This window comes from Furipterus horrens, unplaced genomic scaffold (genome assembly GCF_987537825.1).
Source record: "Furipterus horrens unplaced genomic scaffold, mFurHor1.1.pri manual_scaffold_15, whole genome shotgun sequence".
NCBI lineage: Eukaryota > Metazoa > Chordata > Mammalia > Chiroptera > Furipteridae > Furipterus > Furipterus horrens.
Genome location: NW_028327185.1, coordinates 11,190,021 through 11,213,040, shown reverse-complemented (window position 1 = coordinate 11,213,040; position 23,020 = coordinate 11,190,021). Strand labels below are relative to the sequence as shown.

The 23,020-nt window shown below is 37.3% G+C and overlaps 1 protein-coding gene across 3 annotated transcripts in view; it reads left to right on the top strand.

Moving 5' to 3' along the window:
• The window catches only part of CDC42BPA (CDC42 binding protein kinase alpha), a 156,207-nt gene that overhangs the window by 40,639 nt on the left and 92,548 nt on the right, over positions 1-23,020 (top strand). For all 3 annotated transcript variants that reach the window (XM_090263406.1, XM_090263405.1, XM_090263403.1), the window contains exons 3-6: positions 7,639-7,722; positions 11,904-11,999; positions 16,664-16,812; positions 22,413-22,506. In XM_090263406.1, coding sequence (XP_090119532.1) covers positions 7,639-7,722; positions 11,904-11,999; positions 16,664-16,812; positions 22,413-22,506 — 423 coding nt within the window. The remainder of the gene's footprint in view (positions 1-7,638; positions 7,723-11,903; positions 12,000-16,663; positions 16,813-22,412; positions 22,507-23,020) is intronic.

Here is a 23,020-nt window from a genome sequence, read left to right as displayed (position 1 = left end):
AGTATATTGATTGTCAGCAATGTCCAGTAATGAAGAAAAGTTGAGGCAGATGAGAATTCAGAACAATGTTTTATTTGGAAATTGGAAGGTCATTATTGATCTTCGAGAGAATAATTTCAGTCCAGTAGAGTGAAATGAAACTAGATTGAAGTAGGTGATTGAAAGAGGTTGATAAGCAAATAAATGATGAGCAAGTGGGAAGAAAAAGGAATGTACTATTTAAAAATGTGCTTTATGGGGGAATGATGCCTATGGAAAAAGGGGGTGATATCAATTCCTTTAGGGGAGGGCAGGATGGCGGTCAAGTTTTTGTTGTAATTTTGAATGGGAGAGTCTTAGAAAAGTTTGTGAGTTGATATTTAGGAGCCAGAAGAAAGACCTGAAGTCCAGAAACAGATCTTTAATAGGACAATGGCAAGAAGGAAAGGAAAAGGAGGGTCTAGGATCAAGATTGTAAATGATACCGTTAGCCTTGCAAAGTGGTGGGGACCGCTCTTCCTTGGGTTCTAAAGGAAGAGAGGGAAGGAGCAGCAGAAACTTTTAAAGGTGGCGTGAGGGGATGTGAAGGGTTTGCTTTTTATGAAGTGGGTGACCAGGTCGTTAATTGTAGGTGGGAGGTGAACAGGAGAGGGTGGGACAGATGGTGGTGGCAGTGTGACACGGTATTTTAGACGATTGGTAAAGGACGGAGAATTAATAGTGGGACTGTGTGTAGATTTTAGGGCTCAGTTGAGATTGAGCTATGGGGAAAAGAGGAAGAAATGATAAAAAAATACTTAAAGAATCCCACCCCCCCTTTTTCCCCCCATTAAAGGAATAGGCCCTGGAAAATTACTTACAGTTACTCCTTAGGACTGTGAGGCAGATAGTTAAAGACAACAATATTTGTTAATCCTAGAGCTAGGAAGGACCGAGTTTGGGGTGCAGAACTGGGCAGTGGGCTGCAGGGCACAGCAGTCTGGCCATCAGCTGACTAGGAAGACGTCCTCCCTGGTCACAGGCCAGTGCGGTTTAGACGTCCAGATTCAACTCAGAGTATATAAAGCATGACTGATGATATTTGAGGCTCAGTGTCAGAAGGTGTCTCTCTTTTTTTTTTTTCTTTCTATTTTGGTCTATTCTTGCTCTATATGTATATTGATTAAAGTATGTAAAATTAAAGCAACAAACAGATTGCAGATGATTTTCTGTTACTTTAAGACAGAGTGAATGTTGTATAGAAAAGTAGTATTGGCTGGATTACGAGCTCTTGCTGCTTAGTTCTTCATTCCTAATTAAAATATCTCTGGTGACCTTATATACCCTGTGGTATTTATTAACTTAAAGATTTCGAAATGTAAAGACAACCCTAAAGAGATCATTATTTCCTCCAAGGTGTATTGTCTTCTACCAGGAATTTGTAAATAGGTACACAGGCCCAGTGGATAGGCTCACCTCTGGTATGGATATCTGATAGGAACAGCATTTCTATAAATTATGCTTTCCTTAAAAAAATAAAACGGAAAATAAAGCATAATTATGTAACTCCTACAAGACATGCATAATTCATGGGAAACAGTGAAGGAGCAACATATAATTGAAAATCAACAGCCCTGCGAATGAAGAACCTTCTCTCTACGACTCAGTTGTTGTCAGTTACTGCTTAACTTAACGCTGGGTTTTCCTTTTTGCTTTCAGGAAAACCTTTAACTTACGCCCTGGGTGTTGCCTGTCCACAGTTTCCTGGTGGCTCACCGCTTCTGCCTGCGCCAGCCTTGCTCCGGCAGCTCCAAGGCTTCTGGGCTTCAGAGCTTGTTGTGAAAGCTTGCTGCTTTGGCCTGCTACCCCTGCTTCAGGTGTCAAAAGCTTTTAATTAGCTTGCTTCCTCTAATTACTACAACTAGGCCCTCTGTGTCTGCATAACCCAGTCCTAGGGTCTGAAAGGGGAATTAGTTTTAGCTATTCATTCTTCCTTAAAAACTCTTGGACCTTGGTTCTCCTGGGATCAAGGGAGAGTAAAAGAAGTTTGAAGTTAATACTGCATGAGTCACCTCTGAGAGCCTCTGCATACACAGGGCAAGTCTCCGGTCCATGGGACACGCTGGTATGGGCTGTGTTTTTATAGCCAGTGTCTGTTCTGATTGGTCGATGCCCATGCTGTACCAGTTCTTAGGTATTCTGATCATAGCTACTGTATGTATAAACTATGTCTCCATCGAGAGGCTGCCTCTAGCTGTTTAGTAAGCTCTTTGTAGTGTTTTTAGTTTGCTTGTTACAGGGACTTAGTATTTTTTTCATTAAGTACAATATTTTGAACACAAATTGATCACTAACAGAGCAGTTTATAAAGAACAATAAAGTAATTTCCATACATATTAACAGTGATCACCATTAACATGTCAATAGGTGTGAAGACTATAGGCATGATGAATGGGAAGCTCTTCTGGACCTAGAGAGCTAGGCAGTACTTACAGTTGTAAAGAACACTGGGTCTGTAATCAGCTAGCGAGGACTAGAGAACCTACTTTAGAGTGGTGTTAGTATTAACTAAGGTAATATGTAATGTGCCTAGTCCGGTGCCATGCACAGAGTAAATTTTTTGTAAATAAGAGTTGCTAATTATTTTATTATCACTAATAATAAATGAAAATAGAAATTATGCAGGGGAGGTAAAAAGGAGAAAATAAATAGTGAACAGTCACTCAGATAATAAAGACTAAGTTATAAAGTCAAGACTTTAAAAGCCATATGTATTATTTAGACAACATGAGCTAGAATAATCTGTTATACACTTAATAAATATTAAAATACACACTTGTATCTCCTTTTTCATACCTTATTTTTATTAGAATTTCAGTATTGATATCATATAACATTCTATGTATATCTGCCCATATATATTACAAATCATCCACCATTCAATAAATATTTGTCGAATACCTATTGATTGACACTCAGATTATAACTCATTCATCATTAATTCAGCAAATATTTATTGAGTACCTGTTGATACTCAAGCACTGGATATATATTAAAGTACAAGTGGGAATACATTATTCCTGACCTTGTAGAGCTTATATTCTCGTGATGCAAACAATAAAATACATAAATAAAATATATAGTTTGTTAAATAATAGGAAGGGGATGAGAGGGAAAGAAAGCAAAGAAATGGGATAGAAAGTGCGGAAGGGCAGAATCACCGTTCAGTGAGGGAGAGAGCAAACCATGTGGCTTCAGTGGGGGAAGACTACCCGAGACCTTGGGAATAATGATAAGTGCAAAGGCCCTGAGTTGGAATTGAACCAGATGGCCAGTATGTGTGGAGCAGAGTGAGCTACCAGGAGAGCGGTATGAGGTCTGGGAGGTTGCTGGGCCAGGATGCATTGGCCTTATAAGTTATAGTTAGGATTTTGGCTTCTTGGAGAGAGATTGGAAGCTGTTGCAGGTTTTGGAGCAGAGGACTGTCTTGACCTGAGCTATGTTTATACAGGATCACTGTGGCTACCATGTTGAGGCTGGATTGTGGGAGCTAGGGCAGAAGTAGAGAGGCTAGGTGGGACAATCCAGGTAAAATGTAATGGTAGCTTGGTACTGGGTGGACCAGAGGAGGGATGGCGAATTCTGGATATATTAAATGTAGACTAGATTTGCAGAGCTGCATGGCACCTGTTTCTTGGATAATGAAATTCTATTTAATGTAATTCCTAAATTATGTATGATAGCTATGTGATGATACTTGAATTTTAACAACTCCTCCTTTACATGTCATCTACTGATTTTTTTCTGCAGTATTTGCAATTTTTCCAATATCATAGTCCTTTTAATATGAAGTCTTAAAGACATCTTTTATTTGTCTTGAAAAGATTTCTTTGTTATGTGTTAAATTTATAATCTTGCAGTCCATACTAAATGTACTTTTCATTTTGGTCAAATTAAGAAAGGACATTTTCACATACTGCCCTCTTATAGCTCAGTTAGCAGTGGTTCTTGAAATCTAGAACCTGAAGTTAGAATTCTAGGAAAATTCTTTAGGTATTTTTCACCTGAAATGAATATAAAAGTCATCTGTACATTAGGAGGAAAGCAAGGTCAAAGTTAAATTTGTCACTTCCTCAGCTTCATTTTCTTTGTCTCATCTTGTCATCAGATTGAAAATTCAAGAATATTTCCTGAACTGACACTTTCATTTCATCACACCCCACCTCTTTCTGGAAAAGTTTTTAGGCGGCTCATGAAACTGTTGTTACAAGATAGCTTTGAGAATTTTTTTTGCCCTTACAGCAGCCTGGCGTTTCTGGTTACCACGTAGATATGTAGAATGATGGGTCTCGTTTGGTTCTTATCAGCCACACTACAGTACCCCAATAACTAGGGCTAATTTCATGACAAAGATGAGCTGTGGTTTTCCACACTATCCCATTCCATGCTTCAAAGTCTGCATGTTCCATACAGAAAATGTAGGAATTTGAATAGAAATCATATCACCTAGAAATACCTGTTTTTGCAATATTTTGTTGTCTTTCTCAATATACATATGGCATAGAAATATATAGGCATATATTTTATATGTATATATGCAAAAACCTAATCTGTACAAGCTTTACTAAACTTAAACAGATATTATGAACTTTTGCCTATTAAATAGTATTCTTTAACAGTGTTTTCAAGAATATGAATAATTTTCTATAATTTTGTGATATATTTAGTCAGTTTCATCTTTCATGATATTTGTTTCCATTATTTTACTATTGGGAACTGCACTATAGTAAATACTGTGGCTTTTTATTTGTATATATTTTCAATTGATATTTCTACCTATATTTCGATGGCTATGGATATGTCATGGATATAAAATTTTGGAAAGTTAGAAGTTGAAGAGATGCAAGTTTCCTATTTCCTCGTTAGAAATTGCAGTAATTGGGATGTTTACTGCCTGCCACCTGTTAGTGGTAGAGCAGATGGCAGTTGAGGGATTGGGCACAATGTGCTCAGTTCAAGCCCCGACACATGCTTGCTGGACAACTTACTGAGCGCCAGACCCTGTTGTAAGCACTTCACGCTTGTGTTAATTATTTTAATCTTTACCACAACTGTGTAAGGCAAGTTCTGTTATCAGTTCTGTTATATTGTTGAGAAAACTAAAGTTTTGAAATGTTATTTGCCCAGAGCTATAGCTCATAACGGAGCCAGGATATACACCAAGGAGGTCTGCCTGCCGAGCCCATGCCATCCCCACTACCCTGAGCGGCCCCACTGGGTGCCAGCTCAGGGTCTGAGCGCCCATGAGTGCTAGTTTGTTTCTGGTGCGCAGCCGTGTCATCCAGAGGTGGTTTCAGTTCCAGTAGTTTTGGATTTTAGAGATAATTTAGTGTGTATGCTCTTTTATATAACGCTGCTATTGGGTTTTGGAGCAGCACCTTATAAGCATGTTTGTTTTTATAATAAGTGAGATTAAACATCAGAAAACAAGTACTGTGATAGCCTGAAGGCAGTGCATGCTGCCAGATGAGTTGTGGAAACCCTTGATTTTTGGTATTGCAGGCAAGGGACTGGGGACCTACATAAAACTCTGTGAAGAAGAGTACCTGGCATTGAGAACACATTCCGTACGTGCTGGTGAATACTAGTCCAGTACTTCTGGTGGTACTTACCAGATACTACAGGCCCACACGCACGGCAACTTGGTGAATCCTGTAGTGCTAGCTGTGCTTTCTCACACCGTGGCATCAGGAGTCTCTAAATGAGAGAAAGAGAGGGCTTAAGTGATGGCCTCTGTGTCTCTTCCCTGTCCTAAAGGTCAGTGTGTCTAGCTCAGTGCTCCTGTCCTCCTGCCCGTTTACACTCCCAGTTGTGCCACATGTAACCTGAGTCCAGAGCAGCTACGCTTGGATTTTCAGCTTTGCAGAGACCCAAGTGAAAGTGCTTCAGGTTTTCCTCGCTCTGTAGTACAACCCCTTTTCTTTACTTTTTCCATTTTTATTGAGAAGCAGTGGACATGTAACATTGTGTGATAGATGTACAACATGATGATTTGATACCTGTATATATGGTGACATGGTTACCACAGTAAAGTTAACCCCCCCATCCCTTCACGTAATGACCTTTGTGTTATGTGTGGTGAGAACACTTAAGATCTCTCTTAGCAACGTCAAAGGATATAATACAGTACTGTTAACTGTTGTCACCATGCTGTACGTTAGATTCCCCAGGACTTAGTCATCTTATAACTGGAAGTTTGTGCCCTTTGATCAAGATTTCCTCGTGTCCCCACTACCCAGCCCCTGGCAGCCACTCTTCTGCTCTCTGTTTCTGTAAGTTCACCTTTCTTAGATTCCACGTGCAAGTGAGATCGTACAGCATTTGTATTTCTGTATATGGCTTATTTCAATTAGTATGATGTCCTTTAGGTTCATTCATGTTGTCACAAATGCAAGGTTTCCTGCCTTTTTATAGATGAATACTATTAACAAAATAAATAGATAACATTTTCTTTATTTATTGATCCATTGATGGACATTTACGTTATTTCTGTGTCTTGTGCAGTCCTTTTTTTAAAAAGCATGAACCTTCTAGGAGAATAATTCAACTAAACCCCTCATTTCTGCAGATATGACTAAAGACTGAAGTTACTGTATTTGAAATTTAAATATTAATGTTTTAGTGTATATTGTATTATACACTGATTTTAATTATATGGTCATATTGCTTTTATTGCCATTTGATCCACATATAAATTTATTAAATGCCCCTGACAGGTTAATTTGCTCTTAAGATTTTTAAAAGTTTGGCACTTGAGTTTGAGCCTATTCTTTATCCTTGGAAATACCTCTTCGTACTATCAGAAGAGATGCAGTATGTATTTTGTTCTCCTGCATATTAGGGCTGTGTGTGTCTTCTCCCGCAGCCTCCAATAACTGGAAAGAGCCTTTCATCTCTGCTGCTGCTGTAGTTTGTTCTCAGCCCTTTAACAATGAGCTGGGAGGACCCTCTGAGATTGTCTAGTCAAACTGAGGCAGAGAAGTGGGAACAGAAATGTAATCTGTTTGCTGAGGGTGAAAGTGTGGGCTTATTTATTTGTATTTGACAGTTTTTTGATCCATAACTAAAATAGAAAGTAAAATAGCTGTTTTTTTTTTTTTTTTTTAAAGGAATGTGTTAAGTCTACAGTTTGTAGAGCTGTGATCTTTAGGGCATGTGTGTATGAGCTGGGGGTTGTGGTATAGTGTGTAAGAATATGTGGTGCGAAAATTAATATCATTTTCAGTTTATTTCATATTGCGTGCTCCCACAAAACAGCTGTGTTGGGATTTGGCACTCAGTATTTAATGAGCTCTAGTTATTTCACCTTGTGCATTTTGGTCAGTGTTTTAGTGGCAGTACATGTTGAGTTAAATTCCAGTGCAGAAAACATGAAAAGGAGGGTGTGCTGTACAATCACCAGTATACAGTGTTCACAGATACAGCTACTTGTTTGGCACGTGTTCATTAATGTAACTTTTTCACCTGACAATATTATTTGATTTAGGATCTTAGAATTTGAACTGCATGGAAATCATTGATAATTTTGGTATCTATTTTTTTACAGAGAGGAAAAAGGAAAATGGATGACTGGAAAAAGTATTATTTGTTGTATTTTAAAAGTTGTATTTTCTTTTCTAGGTTGCTGTAGTAAAACTAAAAAATGCAGACAAAGTATTTGCCATGAAAATATTGAACAAATGGGAAATGCTGAAAAGGGCAGAGGTAAGATTCTAATTCTTGGACTATTTAATATTTTAGAAATATTTTTAGAGAAACTATAAAATTATAGAGAGCCAATAGATTCTTAGATATCATGTAATAACATTTTATCTATGATGACATATTTTAGGGCCTAAGAGACAAATTCAGTAGTTCTCAATTGTGATATAGTTATGATAAAAGTTCATGGCTCTAATTTAATAGTCTGAAAACCACATGGAAACTCTTGTAATGTGGGACTTACATGCTTCTGTTTAAAGGATGTGTGGAAATAGTTTCTTTTATATGAAGAAATTTGACAATGATTGATTTTCAGTTTGTCAGTTTGTTTATACCATTCTCTGTTTATCTGTATTCTGCTCCAAGTGAAAGTCAGCAGGCGCTTTGAATATGCCCTTTTAAGAATTCTGGTTATTGCTAGTCATGCAGTTAAATTTGTTTTGTTTTATATAATTAAAAATGGGGGTAAAATCTGTTCTTGTAAGATATGTCAGCATTTTTATGTTGGTGCTAGATTTGAGAGGAAGTGACTGGAGTGATGTTAAAACTCTAGTAGTTGGAATGGTATGGTCATACTCATAAATTTGGGGTGGGGTTCTAGAGGGCTTCTGGGCTGGACCATAGTGAGTAGCGAGGTGGGGAAGGACACTCGGGGGCCTCAGGGAAGCAGAGCTTGCTGGCGTGGGAGTATTTCAGTATTTTCACTGGTGGGATGGTCATTCTGCTGCGTATACTAAGTATTAGCCCTGGTGGGTAGCAAAATTTATAAGAGGATAATGAGAAATTAATCCTTAGAAATCTTTCTTTATCTACCAGTATTTGTAGTGACCTAAAAAAGAACAGACATACAGGGAAAAGGAAAAAACATTCCCATGATGCTAGATATGGTGAAAATAAATACTTCATGATATCCTTCTTTTGCGAAATGTGAAAAATATAACAAACACAAGAAGCTAATCACGTGAATCCCATCACCTAGAATTAATAAAATTTTTGGCAAGTTTTTGCTTCTAGTTTTTTGTCCTATGTATCTAGTGAAAAAAAACAAACTGCACAAGTGAAATACAGATACATTCTTTATAAAACAAATAATAGCATATAACAGATAAAATTACTCGGAGTACACCCCACCCAAAGCAGCTCCTCTCTGACGCCCACAGGAGATTACTATGTAATAATATTTTGCTTAAAAAGTACCTGGAAGCGTTTCACTGACTTCAGTCGTTACTTTTGGGATTCCCTAAGACTGCATTGCCTTATTGCCACTGCTTGATTTTCCAGGCAGTAAGCATTGAGATTGATTTTAATGTGCAGCATATTTATTGAGGAGTTCTTCTGAAATTGACACCTATAGAAGGGAAAAGAGGTGAAGCATGATGTGTCAGAGAGAATTCAAGCTGTCCCAACAGCCTCTGCTCACAGAACGGAGGCCTACGGAGCGGAAATGGTCCTTCAGGGCTGTCCTACATTGGGCCTACCTCAGATGGTCACTGGATACAGGCTCCTTCCAGAAGGATGTGGCCTTGGACTAGAGGTTTTCTGCAGCTGAGACGAACCCTGAAGGGCCTTTACTGCATTGTCAGCAGCTGGAGCAGCAAGTCTTATTAAGAAATAGTAAATGATTATGTTGTAATTATTTCACAGAGATCATAATTGTAGTCAGTGTAGTGTTTCAGAGTTAGAATTTTTAAAAACTTGAGTTTAAGTTTGTACTTATTTTTTATGAAGTTGGATATGGTGGGGAAGAATTGTTTAAGGAAAGATAACTGGATTAGTTTCATTTCTAATTGGAAAAACTGTCAACATTGAAGGTAAAATGTGGTAATGGAAAATTAAATATTGTTTTGTTGAATTAAAAAGCACTAATATAGTCTGTTTCTGGGGCAAGATGGAATGGAAATTATTCTGCTTATCCCTTCCACTCAGTACAGCTAAAGATGCTGCACATTAAATACAAAGCAGGCATGAGGAGACTGAAGGGCAGAGAGTAGAAGGTGGATCAGCTAGGGACCCTGGGAACCTGTGAAACAACACTTACTCTGTGAAGCTGGTAGAGCACCAGAGCTGGTCATGCCACCTCAGAAGTATGTGCGATGTCACATAAAAATAAAGGGACTACAGAACAAGGTCAGTCAGGGACGTTGTTGTCGGCTGTCCTGGGGCACGCCAGTGCATGGATACTGAGGTTGAAGTGACTTGAAAATGACCTTTACACTAAGGAATTTTCATGCTGTGCTGATGCTGGAGTTTACCTGCTCCTTCAGTTAAAGTCCCCAGTAGTAGCACTCCCGGCTTTGGGGAATAGACATACGTTAAACTTGGGTAGCTGTTGCCAAATTGTCTTCTAAAAACGTTGGATCGATATATCTCTGCACTCCTCCTGTGCAAATGTGTCTGTTGTCCCTTATTTGCCAGTTGTGGATGTTAAGTGATTTCCTTTTCTTGAATTATGTGGGGGAAAAAACACTACAGCTGAAAAACAAGTTAAAAAATGACATATCAAATATATAGGAGATTTAAAAGTAGATTGATGTCTTGGTATGTAAGACCTGATATTGGAATTCTTGCACTTTGCACTTTAAAATTCCACTTGCTTAATCTATATCCTTTCAATGAAAAAATTTGACTTTTCCTCTTCAAATATTAGAATAATTCAGTTATTTGAAAGAATTTTTCTGATAAAAAGTCTTTATTACTAATGAATGAGAAGCCACAGTACATATGATTATGAATGGATTTTCTTGTTTTAGCACATAATTTCCAAGTATTCAGGAAATTTTAATATGTTGTGTAGGAGTGTATAAGAACATTCATCTGATGACTGTGTACCTGTGGATCTAGGGAAAAAAATCGTGACAGTTTTGCAGAATATTTTTCTTTATATCTGGTCCATATTAACTTCTGTTTCAGCATAGGTATTCCTCTTGCTGTTTCTCTTTAACCAATAGCCCATTAAGGATAAAATTTAAACTATATGTAACTGAATATTAAATATAAAACTTCAAAACAGTTAAAACCATGTTGCATGAAGAATATTTGGTTAAATAGAAACGGAGTGATGATAGAATCTGAAGAAATTATGTGGTCTCCAGTAACCTCTCCTTCATGTTTATTGCATTCTTAGAGACTTAAATATTCTGTCTTGAAAGGGGGTATTTAAAAAATCTATTTAAAAAAAAGATAATTGAATTTTTGAGACATTCCCATAAGAAAAAGAAAGTTTATTAGAGAAAAAGGGCAAAAGGGAACGGACAATTCAAAAGAAAGCTCTCATGTTCAATAAGCATATATAAAGTGGTTTATCTGCACCTGTAATTAGGAATAAGTTAATGAAAATAATTATGAGATATTATTTTACACCTATCATATTGACACTTAAAAGTCTCAATGTCAAGTGCAGTTGAGGATGTGGGGGAAAGGGTGGATTTCATACACTGGGATGTGAGTAGTATTGGTACATCACTTAAAGAAGAAAGTTGGCTGTGTATCGTACAGTTGAATATGCTTCTATCTAGCATGTCTACTTTTAAGTATACACCGTAGAGAAACTCTTGTACATTTGTACAAATATATTCATTGCAACAGTGTAATAGCACAAAATTGGAAATAAATGTTTTCATGATTAGGAGGGTTGCATAAATTCTGGTGTATTCAAACAATGGGATACCATAGCAATTAAAAGGAAAAGAAGTCATGATTGAGTAAAAAGTAATCAAGTTGCAAAAGGATAGATAAAATTACATCATTTATGGAAAATTTCAAAATACAAAATAATTCTATTTTCAGTCACAGACACAGTAACTTCAGATTATTATATCGGGAGGAGAATGCAATTGGAGTAGGACAGCTACAACTTGTGTCTTATTTTCTTAAAAATAAAAATATTAGAGAAGTAAATGTGGCAAAATGTTGATATTTATTGTATCTCAGTGGTCAGTTGGATCATGCTTATTGAGTGCTTCTGTATATTTCCTGATATTTTAAAAAATATTTTAAGTGCACTATTTCAGTTGTCTAATGCTGAGCGTGCTTTAAAACGTGTCATGTTGAAAATTCACGTAATATTGGATGTACTCTTTTTTCCAGAGCTGAAAGTGTAATAAACATATTAAGCAATGGTTTGCATAATGTATTTCCTAGTTTTACGTAGTGTCCTCTGTCTAATTTATTTTCTTCCTTTTCAGACAGCATGTTTTCGTGAAGAAAGGGATGTGTTGGTGAATGGAGACAATAAATGGATTACAACTTTGCATTATGCTTTCCAGGATGACAATAACTTAGTAAGAATCATCTTTTCCCAGTTTTATTGAGAAATAATTGACATAGATCACTGAATAAGTTGAAGGCCTTCAGCGTGATGACTTGATTTACATATGTTGTGAAATGATTACCACAACAGGTTCAGCTAACACCGTCTCCTCATGCAGCTCCAGTAAAAAGAAAAGGAAGGAGAAAAGAAAAAGGGAAAACAATTCTCCACATGTTGAGAACTCTTAGGACTTACTCTCTTAACAGCTTCCCGGTATATCATAGAGCAGTGTTGGCTAGAGTGGTCATGTTGTGCATTACATCCTTAGCACTCATTTATCTTACAGCTGGAGGTCTGTACCTGCTGACCGCCTTCCTTCGGCCCTCTCTCCCCAGTTTCTCACCTTTGGTAACCGCAAGTCTGATCTGTTTGTCTGTGGGTCTGATGCCTGAAAGGACTAACGTCGTTTGAATAATGAGAGCAGGGTTAGTGTGATTAGAGTATAGCAGTGAGGGGGAAGGAGATCCCAAATGAGGCTACCAGAGTGTGGATCATGCTGGGGAACTGGGATTTTATTCTAATTTCAGAGTGGGTTTTAAGGAGAGTGTGATAAACTTTTATATTTGGATTTCAGGGGCAAAACTAGAGGAGGCCAGTTAGGAGACTTGTACAACATTTAGGTGACAGATAATGAGGGCTTGAATAAAGGTAATGGCCTAGTAGGGAGGAAGAGGGAGGTGATGGTTTCAGGTACTATTTAGGAAGAGTAAAATAGTTGGAACTTTATGTGTTTGAGTGGAAGTCAGTGGAGGAGAGGAGTCAGGATGATTCCCATTTTTCCAGTGTCTGACTTGGTGGGATTTATTGGTTTGTACATACTTGATGCATTGAGTTGGAGAATATAGGAGGAAGAGAGAATTTAGAGTAAGGGGGAACATTATTAGTTTAATTTGGTGTGTGTCAGGTTTAAATTATCATGGGATCCATTTAGTGGCTTAGATGTATGTGTGGTACTTCTGAAGGCAAACAGCACTCCATACCTGGGCGTTCTTATCCATCGGATTTCAGCAGCTATGGCCAACAGCTCAGTTCTGGCTCACCACACATTTTTGTACAGCCTGCAGGCTAAGAATTGTCTTTATATTTTTAAATAGTTGAAAGCAATTAAAAGAATATTTTGTGAATGTGAATATTATATAAAATTCAAATTTCAGTGGCCATAAAGTGTTATTGGAACACAGCCATGCCCGTTGATTTATGCTTTGTCTAAGGCTGCTTTTATACTAACTGTGGCTGAATTGACCAGTCGTGACAGATTCGCACTGTGACAGAGGGAAGCACACTGTATGTGTTACTGTCATTGCTTTGCACTGCTGCTCAGGAGACGACAAATTGAAGTGGATTATAACTTGATAGCACCGAAAATGTTATATATATTGATATACTGTGACATTTTATTATTTTTGTTAATAGTACATATGCATTATGGCAAAAGAAGGAGAGAAGAGAAAATGAACATGAAATATGCATTTAAGGCACAGTAGAGTGCAAATTATTTTGCTAATGAATTAAATGCAACTACCCTACAAGGGTACTAATAGAATCCAATAAATGTCTACATTGCCACACTGAGCACGCATCACAACATTCCGAACTCACAGGAAAGCAGCAGACAGTAAAGTTAGAAAGTTTGAAACAGAATATCTCATCACAGCAGAATTCCTTCATAAAAATAAAAAATTAAACGTGGCTGGGGCTGTAGGAAGTTCCTTGAGTGGCTCATGTGTTAGGCAAGCAAGGTAAGCCATTCATCAGTGTTGAGGTCATTAAATCATGTTTGATTGCAGCAGCCAAAGAAATGTGTCAACAGAAAATTAACTTGTCCAAGACTAGTAACCTTTTGGCAAGAATAGTTGCTCCAAGAATTGAGGATATTGGGAGCTACATCTATGGTTGATTATAAAATCAAGGAAACGATTTTGAGTGGTTTTCTTTGACTCTTGAGTTGAAAGATGTTACTGATTCTGCTCAGTTACTGTTATTTGAAGAGTCAGCGCTGAGTTTGAAGTAACTGAAGAATTAGCCTGTATGAACAGTTTGTGTGGTACAATTATAGTCAATAGTATTTTCAAAGAAGCTCAGAAAACTGATTTGGCACAAACTGAATTGGAGTGTGCTAAGATGTATTACAATTGAGTGAGGGAAATAGGTGTGAAGCAGAAAGAGGCTTAGTTGGGCATACATGCAAATCATTGAATATTAGGTGCTTACAGCCTGTGGATATTCATTGTCTTATTGATCAGCAGGTAGTTTGCAGCAAATATTTGAACCTCTCATGCGTTATTGAATCAGTAGTATAAATGTTGAACTTGATTAAGTCTTGTGGAAACAAGTGTTGCCGTTTTCATGAATTTTTGTCAGAAAGCAAAGCTGAACATCCTGACTTGCTATAGAATACAGCTTTCAGTGGTTTGGTAGTGGTAACATATTATAGCAGTATTTTGAACATAGGGCCAAGATTGAAATATTTTTGAACAAAAAAACCTATCCTCAACCATTATTGTGAAATACTGAATTGCTTTGGAAATTAGCCTCTCCTGTAGATCTGATATGTTTTTAAAATCAATTTAACCTAAATTACAAAGCAAACCAGCACTTAGATGCAAAACTTACACTCTGGAGAATTCATTTTGACAGCTGTCATTGTGTGAATCGCACGTAATGTCCAGCTGCTGTATCTACTTCCCTTGTTGTCGGAAGTGAGAAGTGAGATGTCCATCCCCACACTGATTTGCAGCAGATAGATCTCTTGAGCTCAAGTTCTAGTTCTAGCACTAATTTTGGGATTTGGTGCAAGCAGAAGGCAATGTCCGTAGTTCACAATCCGTTTAACTGGGGCTTTGAGAACCTCCACCTAACCTTCAGTTAGAAGTGATTAATCTGTAAGGTAATGACATGCTTAAACACAAATATCAAGACAAAAGTCTGATAGCGTTCTATAAATGCCTTCCAAGTGAGGAATATGTTCAATTAAAATTATATGCTCAGGAATTAATATTAGCATATGGAAGTACATATCATTGTGAATGGACATTTTCACAGATGAAATACATAAAATCTCATTACAATTATAGATTAGCGTTTACAGAGAGATGTTTACAAAAGATTTTGGTGATACAAAAGATTTTACACCAACTTTGAGCCCCAATTAAGCGAACTGTCATGCTCCCCTCTTCCCCCAAAACAATCACATTCCTCTCATTAGTAGACCGGTATTACAAAAACTATACTCAAGTATTATTATTATATTTTGAACTTTGCCAATAAAGATGTGTGAGAATTTGTTTTCTCTCTTATATATGTAGCTACATAATATCCTTGATTTTGCCTCTTGGCTGCCAAGCCTTTAGTTTGGAATCTGATGTGGCAGGAACAGGGTACACTGTCTGGAGGGGAAAGCCCCCTGAGTTAGGAGCCTTTCATCTCTTTATCTTCCGGTGTTTTTCTGTTTGGCGCCTGAGAAATCCTGGCTGGCACCTAGTTACTTGTGCTTCTGACCTACAGGCCACAGATCAGAGATTCCCTCTGTGCTTGCAGTGAGTCAGCTAGAGCAGCCCACAGAACTCAGGTGAGAGAGATGCTTAGGGAGGTCCAGGAAAGGGCAGAGCTCCCACCCCCTCCTGAGAGCGCACCCCTCCCTCAGCACCTCCGCTTGCTTCCACCCGGAAGCTCTCCAAACCCCATCCTTCTGGGTGTTTATGAAGGCTTCATTACATGGGCATGTTTGATTAAATCCTGGGCCATTCGTGATTGGATCAGTATCCAGTCCCTTTCTTCAGTGGGTGGGACTGAAAGTTTCAACTCTGTAATCTAGCTTGGTTCCCCAGGTAGCCAGCTCCCATCCTTGGCTTTCCTGGGAATTTTCTAGAAGTTGCCTCATTAATTTCAACTCTGATGTGATGGAAAGGGGCTTGTTACCAATAACAAAAGATGCCTTTATCTTGTCACTTAGGAAATTCTAAGGGTTTACAGGAGGTCTGGGCTCTGTGCCAATATATTTTTTTCTTACTATAAATTATAATATCAGACACACATGAAATAGTCCATATCTAAAATAAGTTGGTTTCTGTTCATATGTACCTTAGAAAAGTCCATTCTGACATTTGTACACTATCAGAAAGGGAAAGAGAAACATATGTATGGTGAACATATCTGTATTTCGTATTACAGTGGTTTTCAAATGCTTATCCAAGTGCCGGTTGTACTCAAGTTGTTATGGTCCAGTATGAAATAAGGAAAATGTAGTCATGATGAAGATCAATCTGTTCAACATAAAGGACTGTCTTATATTCTGAATTTTTAAAATCCATTTTGGAGAATTAAAATGTTCATTTTTCTATGAAATACTGGTGAAACTATGTCTGTTGTTGTAGGTGATGATGATATTGTTACTTCGCAAAATACTACAACAAAAAAATACTAATCCTACGTTTTTCCTGCTCCAGTTTTAAAAAATTTATTCTACTGCTTTATGAAGTTTTCAAGTTTTGTAATAACTACTGATGACAGTCTTATGTGTCTTCTTGTTAATTAACAAAATCTCTTACCCAGTGCTATTTGACCTTGGGTTACATTAAATATACTAATTTTTACCCTTTTGTATTTATTTAGTACATTTTCTTGTTTCCTTCCCAGTACCTGGTTATGGATTATTACGTTGGTGGGGATTTGCTTACTCTGCTCAGCAAATTTGAAGACAGATTGCCTGAGGACATGGCCCGGTTCTACTTGGCGGAGATGGTGCTAGCGATTGATTCGGTTCACCAGCTGCATTATGTGCACAGGTGAGCAGGGTGTTCTTTTGTTGCCTCGAGTGACCTCTAGAAGCAGAGGTCTGTTTATACCAAGTTCATTAAATATGGTCTTAGAAACACTTATCATCAGCCAACATATTTATTCTGAGAGGGTTTTCATTGTTTTGCTTTGTTGTTGGTACTGTCACTTGTCAGCATTAAAGAACTGATGTTCCTGTTTATACTACTGTGTATAATACCTGTTTTTACTTCCAGTCAGCATTTCTACAGGACACTTCCAAGAAAACACCCTTATTTAAATTTCCATATAATTTCCTTCTCAATAAAATAGGTACTGGCCAGTTTCCTTATAGATGAGTCATCTATTGATAATTAGCCAGAATTCTATGTCATAACAAGTTCATTTCCTAAATAAGACTCATATTGTGTATGTTTCTCAAGAAAATACTTGAAGTATTTTAGGAACAGTTGCTGTTTTTATCTGTCATTTAGACAAAATTATACATGAAGTTCAAAATTGGTCGTATCAGTCACTGTTACATAGTGTCCACTGGCTTTTATTTTCTCACAGCCAAGGTATTTATCTAGTCATTTCTTTCCTTCTCTCCTCATTCCGTAATGGATGTAGATAACTTAAAGAATGTGTATGCTAAAATGGAAAAATATTTGAAGGACTTAAAACTTTGAAGATTGAAATTATATTTAAAAGTAAGGAACCTAAACCAGGGTAAAATTACTAATGAACAGGCATTGTCAAGTTATGTTGTCACATTTTTTCATGCATATTTTTACTTTTTCTGGCACAGTTAATTCTATGTGAAAATGTCCACATTTCAGATCAAACTGAAATTGTAAAGGCTCAGGCAAATTAGCTTTTTGTTGAATAGAATATCTCTCTGAAGGCAAATTAGGTTGGTTTCATGGAACTTAATGGAGTGTATGTGCTTTCCTGTTTTCGTTTTAAAGTTAAGTGCTAGCTTGAACAAATTCTTAGGATGGAATGCATTCTTTGAAGTAATCTCTTCTTACCCTAGTTCAAAAAAAAGAACAAAAACAAAAACTAAAAACAATTCACTTATTCATGGATTTCTTCATAACGCCTATTTTTTCCCATTGGTATTTGTTCCATATACAAGATTTGTGATTACAATTTTTATTAACCTCATCTACTTAATGTTAATAACATTTTATGTGATACAGTTAACTCTAGGGTAAAATGTACTGATACAGTATAGGAAATGGATCAAATCTACTTTAATAGACTTTGCTGCGGGAAATACCACAGAATTCAATTTTAAAGAGTTTTTCATCCCTTATCCCATATGAATTTTATGAAGGATAGGTATGTGCTGGGTCTTCACCATGGCTTTGGGCTGATTTTATCTCTTTCAGCTTGGATTTGTGGTATGCTTTGGCAATTATCCTCTCGGTATATGTAGAATCATCACACTTTTACAATGAGATAGAAATATTTGAGGCATGAGGCTAATATAAAACTCCCTTCAGTCTCTCAAAGGCCAGAGTCATGTTTCAAAATTGGAATTTTTCTGACTGCTAATGGAGGAAGTATTTGTATAATATTCTGAAATTGCTAAAGAATATAGTATTGCAGTTAAAAATTGTTAGGTATAGGTGAACTCAGGATGTGCACCATTATTGAAATTATTTTATATGAAGGTAGTCATTTTATTACAGTACATTTGGCATTTCAGTAACTGGGAGGCATTTGGGCCAACTTCAGAGTTAGAGGGAACAATCCCAAAAGACCACCCTTACTTCTGACACCACTTACAGGTTTGAGTTCAGTTTTGATAATTTTCAAGGTCTCACATAACTCAGTGAAAGCTGTTCTTAGAGGTACAGTTTATTACATGGAAAGGGTACAGATGAAAGTCAGCCAAGAGAAGAAGCACAGAGGGCAGAATTCAAGACAAGTACCAGACACATCCATATGTGACGATAGCATGGAGTATTGTCAACCGTACTTGAGGTTTTGGGGGGTCTCAGCATATATTGCCTGCATACCGGACAGTTAGTTCGTAGCCCTTCCAGAGGTTGGAATACCTTTAGTTTCCAGTCCCTTTCGGGACTAAATCTGATACCACATGTCCCGTATAAATCACCTCTCTCATAAATCACAGTGGCCAAAGCCCCCAGACAGCAAAGATACTCACTCCTATTAGGCATGATATATTCCAGGAGCCCAGGGATCACCTCCCAGTGGTCAAGGGCAAAGGCCAACTATATAGTGGAAGGTCAACTCTCCTGATGGCTCATTCACGGGAGGTAGAGAAGGGAATTGGGGGGGTGGGGTCAGCGGTGATGGAAGGAGACCTGACTTGGGGTGGTGAACACAGTACAGTGTACAGATGGTGTGCTGTGGAATTGTGCACTTGGAACCTCTATAGTTTTTTTAACCAACATCCCTCCAATAAATTTAATAAAGAGGGGAAAAAAAGATGGCTGGCTCACATAGTGTGGCTCATCAGCTCGGAGTCCAGCCAGCGGTATGGGCTTAGGTCCTTGGTTCTCCAGGGCTGCTCGAGTTTCTTAACAAGCAGTTGACTAGGTTCCAAGGGCAAGTGTACTGTCAGTTTGTAGGTGTCACCATCTCCATCCTGTGCACCAGTGAGAACATTCTTTACTCAGACGATGGATGTTGGTCAGCTGATGCATCCACACCTCCCCTGGCACTTGTGGGGATTTGAACCTGCAACCTCTGTTTCATGTTGTACCCGTTTCAGAAACCTGGAGTGCAGGGAGAACCTGGGCTATTTCGGGGCGGGGTAGGCCCCGTTCAAATCATACTTTGTGTCCTTTCTCCCAGACATTTTTTTTTTTGGCCACTTCGAAATTAGATTTAGATGAAAATGGTAGATAATGTGGAAGGAAAAGGGAAACTGCAAAAGGGCACGCTGTAGTCTTTGGATGAAAAAGAAGGAAGGAACGTGTTTTCCTTGCTTGAGGTGATACAGTGGCTGGACTTTTATAAATGTTAGGCTTTCCTTGTGCCCCGTAACTTACATCATATTTAGCATCAGCAAGATGGAAAAGTCATTTCCTCCTCCCTGTGAATCCATTAAGTTGTACTTCATATCAGTATTATGCTTTGTTCCCAAAACAAAATAAAACATAAATGTGTCAAACTTAACAGAGGACAGGAGGGCTGATTCATACCCTCCTGGGGTCTTATTCAGAAGAGTAGGAGGGTTTTCATCTGCTCATAGACTCCTTTTCCAGCCTTGGAATCGACTGGGTGAGAGTGAGACATGGAGTGAGTCAGTAGGCAACATAGTATGTATAACAGACAATTGTATTTCCTGTTGCACAATCAGGGGCCAATTAGGATTATCGTTATAACATTATTGTGTTTATCTGTGATCTTGCTATCCATCAATTAACTGTTTTGACTTAGTCAAAATATTTTCATATTCTTGGATTAAATGACTCATGTAAAATGATATGAAGGACACTGTCCTTATGACCTCTGGAAGCAGAACATAAGGGAGCTTTCTTAAGACAAAAAAGCAGAGGTGAAGAGAGGAGAACGGTGGCGGCCCGGGTGCGTGAGTTGGGGGTGGGGGGGAAGCAGGTTGACGGAAGAGGACAGACTGAGGTACAGATGAATAAGCTCTGAGGAGCTAATGTGCGGTGTGGGGACTGTGGCTGATGGTGGTGTCTTCTGTAACTGACGTTTGCACAGACTGTAGAACTTGTCACTAAAAAAAAAAATAAATATGGGAGTTGATGGCCGTATTAATTAATTTGATGGTGGGATTTCTTTCACTATGTATACATAAATCATGTTGTACACTTTATAAATTATCAGTTTTGTCAATTATACAACAGTAAATCTGAAAAAAGTGGGAAAAAGATAACAAATTATAAATTACAAGACTACATAACCAATTATAAATTATAAGACTACATTAGTATTAGATAGTTTTTAATAAATAAGAAAGTATAAACAATGTAGAAGAATGAGTCCACATGCGGGAAGAAGAGATTTATTTGTAACACATGTAACTGAGTTTGGGTAAACAGAATTCTAGATTAATCAAAACCACCAAAAAGCATACAATACATAGAGGATGAAAAAATGGGAAGACATGTACTGTCTTTTTACAGAACAAGAATCTAAGATGACCATTAATAATATAAAAAAGATTCTCAGCCTTACTAGTTAGTAATCCTGCTAGTAAAGTTGAAAATGCACGTCCTTCATCTCAGCAATTGCACTTCTACGTGGATCACCTGGAGAAATGTTCACATGTGAGCAGTAGGAGACATTTATAAAAATATTCATTGCAGCATTTTGTGTAGGAGCAACGTAACAATCTTTAAACAATCTAACATTGTTAGAAAACATCTGAATTCCATAAGCAGAGAAATTGAGAAATAAATTTGGTATTCTATATAGAAATTAAAATGAATGAACTAGAGTAAAATGTATCAATATGGATAAGTTTTAAAGATAATATTAGAATAAAACCAAATTACAAAACCCTACACATAGTTTGGTATCAGTTATAAAGTTTAAAGACATTCAGAAAATATCTAGTCTTATGGCTGCATCTATATATACTAAAAATATATGCATGGACATGGCCTGGATCTAGCCCATGGTTCATAATTAAAGGAGTACTAATATTATTTTCTTATTACAGGTGGGAAAATTGAGGTTTATTTGAGACCTTAAGTGGCATCATTCAGGTTAAATTAAAATAACTTTACCATACTCCTGTTAACCACATGACAGTAGAATTTTTTTTATATAGAGGATGTTTATAGGACGTTCTTTTTCTTCCTCTAAAAGGAGAATGAATTGCGAGGGCCTAATCTCATAGTTTTTCACAACTAGAACCTTCAGAGTATGTTTAGAAACTGCATTGCTGGGTCTTCTTTGCAAAATGGTTTTATGTGTGATTTTCTCAAGGTTTGCAACATGTTTCATTCTTCATATGCAGAAACAAATACAAAAACTGGTAATTATGTTTATTATTTAGATTTGGATATCTTACAAGCCATTGACTTAACACATTGCATACGGATGGCAAGAATTCTCGTCACTTCTAAAAGGCATTTAAATTCCCCAGTACACAACGTGTTAACATCAGTTAGATAGCTGTATAATAATAGAACACTATTAAGCAGTTGTTTTCCAAAATCAGCTCTATGAAGCAGTGTCTTTGTTAAGACTTGCAGTAAGTGGGAATTTATCTACATTTACAGTCAATCTAGAAAGTGTATTTTTCCTTGTTCAACTTCATGGCTAGATAGAGATTAGTATGGTTTATCGGTATCAACTATGGCTCTCCTTTGTTTGTAGGAAGGACTGCTACAGTCATACTGCAGTGCGTGCACATTTGAAGGCGGGATGGGAAGATTATTTATTTAGCCTGAGTGAAAACTACTGCCATTTTTAATCTGTAGGAGGAGACCGACATGACCTGCACTTAAGAAACTCCACATGAACCAGGGCCAGGATTCGAACCCATGAAGTAGTCAGATAGATGTTCTTAGAGTATTGATTTTAAAAGAAGTTAAGATTTTTAGATAAAAAAGGTTATCTTAACAAGTACCTGGTTATGTTTATTCTTTTAAACTGAAAATGGAACACATGTTTTCAGAGACATCAAACCTGACAATATATTGATGGATATGAATGGACATATTCGGTTAGCAGATTTTGGTTCTTGTCTGAAACTGATGGAAGATGGAACCGTAAGTAAAGATAAATTTTACATTATTCTACGCACAGACACTTTTCTTGCTACTTGTCTCCTTTATCTGTTTAGAAAACCATTTATTTATATTATCCATCCATCCATCAATTGTTCTGTGCTTCTTCCACAAAGGTATTTAGGCATTCTTACTCATAAGAAGTCTCGTCCATAAAAATCATAGACTGTTTTAACTGCTGCTATTAATTATCTGAAGGTGGATACAGTATGTCTTTTATGAAACCCTTGTTTGTTCCTTCTTCAGCTGAACTGTTTATTATTGTACTTGAGATATTTTTTCATTTCCAGATGAAGGAAATAAATCTGCATAGAAAAAGAAAATGCTACTTCTTTGCTTTTATTTTATTTTTTTTATCTTTTTTTTTTTTTTTCCTAGTTGTCTCATTTTCCTGAGGGACTGTGTTCAAAAAACGAATGCTTTTATCAGGAAGTCCTCTAGGTTGATTGGGTTTCACATTACTGTTTGCGTTAGTTCTGCTAACTCCAGGCCTTTC